General features: G+C 34.8%; 1 protein-coding gene across 1 annotated transcript; it reads right to left on the minus strand.

Moving 5' to 3' along the window:
* Nucleotides 1-217: 217 nt before the first annotated feature.
* LOC107745777 (leucine-rich repeat-containing protein 47-like) lies at nt 218-5945 on the minus strand. Its single transcript, XM_016559756.1, has 7 exons — nt 5228-5945; nt 3786-4253; nt 3562-3678; nt 2738-2853; nt 2229-2331; nt 1754-1843; nt 218-593 (listed from the first exon to the last, which is right to left on the minus strand). Exons 1-7 carry the CDS (start codon nt 5807-5809, stop codon nt 372-374), a joined length of 1698 nt encoding a protein of 565 aa, XP_016415242.1. The 5' UTR covers nt 5810-5945; the 3' UTR covers nt 218-371.
* Nucleotides 5946-6321: the final 376 nt, after the last annotated feature.

Below are 6321 nucleotides of genomic sequence, written 5' to 3' on the forward strand. Positions count from 1 at the left end.
TAGGACAAAGTAACTAAATATTAATTATATTAGAAGTACAGATGTGTTCCATAAACACAAAATCTTGAACAAGGTATAATATTCACAGTATATAATTTTATTTCATAAAATGCAATGAAATTCAGAAGTATAACGAAAAAAAGTGTCTAAAATCACTTTGTGAGATATAATGTCATATTCAAAAGTCATAAAATCATTTTTTTAAACTAAGGTGGAAACGGGTTTCCATACAAAAGGCAGGAGTGTAAATGAGAACCACTAAATCGAATATTTGAATTCATGTTTTAATAGCCGTTTTAATTTGATAACAGAGAAAACTAGTGAGGTAAATGCATTACAAAATTAGACAGAAAACCAACAGTTGAATTTTGTTATCGGATGACTGTTAGATTGCTGGCGTCAGACATCAGGTCAGTTTTTGATGGGTAGACCACTTTAAGGTTTCCATCTACATCCACTACCTTCACTTGTACTACGGTCAGCTCAGGGGAGGCCGGGTCCTCTGCGGGATGATCTGAAATCACATCCGTCTCTTCATCCGAGCCCACATCCTCCTTTACATGAAAGGTTAATTTATTAAGCTCTGCCATTTTCTGAAATAGAAACAAGAATAGTTAGAGAAAATGTATGAATACTACACTAATAAACATGGATGCTGTTTTTCACTGTGAACATTCATAGCTTGATAAAAGCTACTAACCACAATGAAGTAAAAAGCTTGTATAAATGCCTTTGAATGAGGGTAACTATGTGAAAACAAATGCATTTCAATAGTCTTGGTACTTAGTAATAGCATAATTGATAAATGCTGATAAACTGAATGCAATAACCCAGCTTGATAACTATTTAACAGCACTGATTATTCAGATTGTCTTTTATAGTTAAATATTTAGTAGTTATCTGAGCTGTCGTAAAAGAAGAATGCGTGAAAGTGGGACAGGTCATTTGTATCACGGAGAAAATCTCACAGCTGCAATCTAAGCCATTTCCTCGGTTTTATCTTCCTTGTCACATTTCACGGTTTTCCATCACATCAGGTACTTTTTTTTTTCTAATGGCAAAAATAGGATTAAAAAAAAAAACTTTTTGCTATAAATTAGGAACATTAATTAAACCAAACAAACAACTTGACTAATAAAATCAGCAGCAGTCAGGGGCTCTTGAATTGCACTTGTATTATGTGATGGTGCAATGCCTCCGAGACACTGTACACCAAATGTGTGTGTGTGTGTGTGTGTGTAGAAAGATGAGCTCATTTCTTCCACAAAGGTATCAGCGTTCAAAAGCAGTCAAATAGCGCTAATCCAATCCTGCACTCTTACAGCGCAGACTCAAATCAGTGCCCTCACTGTAGAGCAAGTCAGATAGCTCATATAAAATATTATACATTATTTACAGCATAGCAATACTAGTACAAATCAATATGAAATCAAAAACCAGCCAAAAACAAACAAACAAAAACACAAAAAAATTGACAATCCTACCCATCTCTAGTACAGATACTGCTGGATTGATATTGATAATGGAATGATTTAGTTGTGATTTTTCATACAATTTATATTTGATTCATAAGTAAATAAACACAAAACGCAAAATTAAATATATTTTAAAAAAATATATATATAAATATTTTATATATATACAGTGGGTACGGAAAGTATTCAGACCCCCTTAAATTTTTCACTCTTTGTTATATTGCAGCCATTTGCTAAAATCATTTAAGTTAATAAACAAAACACTAGTAATATCTTACTATTATCAGTGCGTCCATGACATCTTTACAGATCTGTAGACTGGTGGAGCTCGTCACCTCTAAAAACAGCTCTTGTGTGGACCTCTTTATCTGCAGAGACAGATTGTTTGCATGTTTGGCAAAAATAATTATAATAACAGGAATAATTATAAAATAATAATAATAATAATAAAAATAATTATAAAAAATTGTCATAGTAATTTTTCTTTTAAATGTGAAAAAAAATAAAAATAAAAAATAAACATATGCATTAACAAGAATGTATGAATATGAAATTACTGCTTCACATGCTTTAATATTGTATTTTATTTTTGTCATGACATGCTTTCAGTGTCCTTTTGGATAAAGAAATAATAAATGTCATTAAAAAAAAACATATAACGCCATAAAATCAGTCGAGTTGATTATGCCATCCACCTTCATCATCAAGACCTGAAATAACCTCTGCATACTTCACTTAATTTGCATAGATTACCTTTGTCCTCTCGCTGTTTGTGATTGGTGGGAACGAGACCACATGATCCTCTGCGTCAACCAAGCAGGGGTAAAGATCTTTCCCATCAAGGAGTTGAAGGTATCTGGGTTGAAGAATTAAAAGTTGTGAATACGTCCATGAAACACTGAATAATGAATTAATGATCAGTGTCACAGTTCAGTATTTGTACTTAGTGTTCTGTGCAGTCAGTGCGATTACATGGATGAAATTACACCAATTACCCACAACAACACGATAGGTGTCTGACAAACGAGGCATATTTTTCAGATCATTTAAAAAGGGCGTAGATAGTAAACATTGAGGGCATGACATAGCCCATTTGCATTGGAAATGATGTTAGATTAATATGTTTTGCACAAAACTATTCATTTGCTTGACAGATTGTGCCCTCCACATTTCCAAACTATACTGTAGACAAGTCATTATAATATTTAATATTTGCCACTACTAATATTATATAATCAGGTATTTAATGTGCATTGTCTTACTTGTGGAGTCCTGAAACGTTCTGTCGTTTTTTCTGTTTTCTCAGTTCATCTGCTTCCTGTTGAAGCAGCTCCAGCAGTTCAGCTGCCCTCATCTCCTTACGACCCAGAGGAACTATCTACACACATTGAAAATATGATACATTTTTCGTTATAAAACAAATATATATATTACTCTGCAGTAGGTATGTTTTCATGTGGCGGCAATATTTTATTGAAAATTTGTGTAATTTTTTTTATTAACACAATAAAGCACTCAAGGAAATTATTATTATTATTATTGATCGGATATATTGTTAGTATAGTCAGCTGAAGGTTTTCTGTCACTATATTCACAATATAGCATAAAATATATCTTCGCTTATTGCTTAAACCTGTTCTCTGGTGTATAAATGAAACCATCAATTATGAGAATTAAGCAATGTAACACATCCTATTGTCCTACTGCCTGTGGCCTCTTAGAGAGGTGCCGAATTCACTGTCAACACAAAAGAAACAACAGCGAGAAAAAGGACTGTTCATTCATTATTAAAATCTGAGGATTATGGGACTTAGTGTCATTAGTCAGCTGGTGGCTTTGAAACCAGATTCCCCTCATTCATGAAAACTGCATCAACAACGGTTATTAAATATTCATCGTTCTGCATTGTTTGTCTGTTATGCAACTTGTAGAGATGCTCTGATTGATGAGTTACGTAATAAACTACAGGGACAATTATGACTGTGAAAGAGCAAGACTTTTTAATTGTGTTGAATTGAGGATTTATTATAAAAATAATACTAAGTACATATATAAACCATAATATTTGAGAAACCTCCTCCCATACCTTCAGTGTATCTCGTGGCCTGGCATCATACAACAGAGGAACCTTCAGCAAGCCCAGGTCATGAGTTGCGATGGTTGCCGTTGTCCTTTTGGCACAAATCTCATCGTGAAGTTTGGTCTGCAGACAGAATACTCTGACATTTATATAAGCTTATATAAAATCAGTTTAAAAAGACAGAACACAAGAGTTTTGATGGCTGAGATATTTGCTGAAACTTGTGTCACCTGAGCAACTAGAAATCGCTTGAGTGCATTTCCTTGTCTGAGGTTCATGCCTTTTACAATGCAGCACACAATGTATGGCCGGACATCCTTGACGCCTGCAGAAACTTTGACTGTAACAGCCGTGGGCGCTTTGGATACATGCAGAACTCTCACAACCATCCGATTAAGTTCATCCACATCCTCTGCCTCTTTTTTGCCTTTCTGCTTTGCACTGCCTTTCTTCTTTGAGATGTTACGGCCACAGTCAAGCTTCTCGCTCACCTCTCCATCTTGTTGCTTGCCTTTCCCTTTCCCCCTCCCCCCTGCCCTCAGGTAGTCTAGGACTGATTTGGTTTGGCAGCCGTTCACCATCTTCTCAAGCCTCTTGTCCTTCAGCTTGTTCCCTTTAAAATTGGTCTCTTTCAGCTTGGGGCAGTCGGCCAACTCAGATGGAAGCTCCTGAAGCTTGTTGCTGGAGAGATCCAAAACCTGAGATGGCAGAGAGTGAGATGCATGAGAAAATGCTGGAAGGCTTTTCAAATATTATCAATGCATATTAATATAAAGTGATGTCCTGTATTTCAATCAATCAGTTATGATTTGAAAAAGTAATTGTAAATATTGTAAGTGATGTATTATATATCACAGTGATAAAATACATTTTAACAACTATATTTTAAGTACATAATACACCACCTACAATCTTTAGAATTACTTAAAAACCACAACTGATTCAAATGTATATTTATTGAACCATTGTACTTATTAAATTCAAAAAGGTCCAAAGGTCTGAGACCAATAGTGTAATGCTTTCATTTAGCAATTCTTTCTAATTTAATAATAATAATAATTATTATTATTTTTTCAGCATAAAAAAGCATTAGTTAATTATAGGCCTATTAGCAGCATAAAAATCACATTAAAAACTATTAAAACATTCTCAAATAATAATAATAATAAAAATTTGTATAATATTTTAAGTACATAATACACCACCTACAATCTTTAGAATTACTTTTAAAAATCACAACTATTATAACTGATATTTAATCACTGTACTTAAGTTATAATGCTCTAAAAGTCTGACAGAAATAAAGAAATGCTTCCATTAGAGAAATGCTTCTCTAATTTAATTCAATTTTTTTAATTATAAATTATTTTTTATTTATAAAAAATATTTATTTAATTAAAAAAATTACATTACAAAAAACAGATTTCAATATTTCCACATAATAATAATAATAATATTTTATTTAAATACATAGTATACCACCTACAATCATTAGAATATAGTACTACTAATACAAATAAATTGTGAGTACATGATACACCAACACCACTCGGAATTACTTTAAAAATCAACTGATTGAAAATTTGCATTCATTAAACCATTGCACATATTCAGTTCAAATACAGTATAAATTCAGGTGGATTTCACTATTAGATTTTGTCATGAAACGCACCTTCAGGGCAGGCAGGTTATGAACCTCACTGCTCAGCTCCTCTATCGCGTTTTCTGATGCAATGATGGTGCTGAGGAGCTCCAGGTTGGAGCACCATAAGTCATCTGGGAGCCGAGAGAGAGCATTTTTGGACACGTTGATGCTGGCGAGCTTCACACACTTGCTCAGACCATCCGGCAGAGCAGTGATGCTGTTGCAGCTGACATTTAAAGTGTTGAGTTCGCTCAGTGCACAGATCTCCTCGGGCAAAGCCTGCAGCTGGTTGACAGACAAATCCAGGACTTTGATCGCCTTCAGATCGCCAATGCTTTTTGGGACTGCAGTGAGCTTGTTCCTGCAGAGGATCAGACTCTGTAGATGAGACAGATGTCTGATGTTCTCGTGGATCTCATGTAAACTGGGACATTGACTGATCTCCAGGTAGTTTAGGAGCGAAAGGGAATAAAGTCCCGCGTGAAGTCCGCCGCTGCTCTGGATCTTTTTGTCAACTGCTGAACCCTGAAGCACCAGCTCACGCCTATTCTCCTTTTCTGCCTTTTCAATTTCTGGCCAAATATCCAGCGAGCTATTTTCTTCAGCCATACTGTCCAACGTAACCCGGAAGAGTTCTTCTTCTTCTTCTTCTTCTTCTTTCTTTTACTGGCAACCGCACTTAACAGTGCATTACTGCCATCATCAGGTAGCTTGGATCAGAAACATTTCCTCTATCTCTTAACATTTTCTAAACCCCCCCCCCCCATTAACCCGGAAGAGTTTAATAAGATGCCAGTTTTTCATCCATTTGCAATTAAAATTTAATTAACTTAATAAGCATTGGATTTGGAATTTAGGATTTTCATAATACATATTTTAATAGTAATATTTTACACACTGTCTTAGGGTAACTCTCCCATCTCTAACCAGAGCCATTATAAAGGACTACAAGAACCAGCATCCCTTTTTCTTCGACAGAGTCTGGACATTTGATTCACTAAAGTGACTCGAACCTTTTGAATCCGAATTGTTCACTGATTCTTTCTTTAGATTACATCGTGGGCCAGTAGGTGGCGAAGTAGACTTTTTTTTGTGTTAATAAAATAACACACACACACATA

The sequence above is a fragment of the Sinocyclocheilus rhinocerous genome, unplaced genomic scaffold, assembly GCF_001515625.1.
Source record: "Sinocyclocheilus rhinocerous isolate Xijiao unplaced genomic scaffold, SAMN03320098_v1.1 scaffold558, whole genome shotgun sequence".
NCBI lineage: Eukaryota > Metazoa > Chordata > Actinopteri > Cypriniformes > Cyprinidae > Sinocyclocheilus > Sinocyclocheilus rhinocerous.

Bases quoted from the DNA above. Each gene is read 5' to 3' on its own strand.
- LOC107745777 (XM_016559756.1), bottom strand. From the start codon at position 5,809: ATGGCTGAAGAAAATAGCTCGCTGGATATTTGGCCAGAAATTGAAAAG. The intron at 2,854-3,561 runs GTATGGGAGGAG...CAATGTGTGTAG, and splicing joins GGCCACGAGATACACTGAAG to ATAGTTCCTCTGGGTCGTAA. The intron at 594-1,753 runs GTAAGATATTAC...TTTCTATTTCAG, and splicing joins TCATGGACGCACTGATAATA to AAAATGGCAGAGCTTAATAA.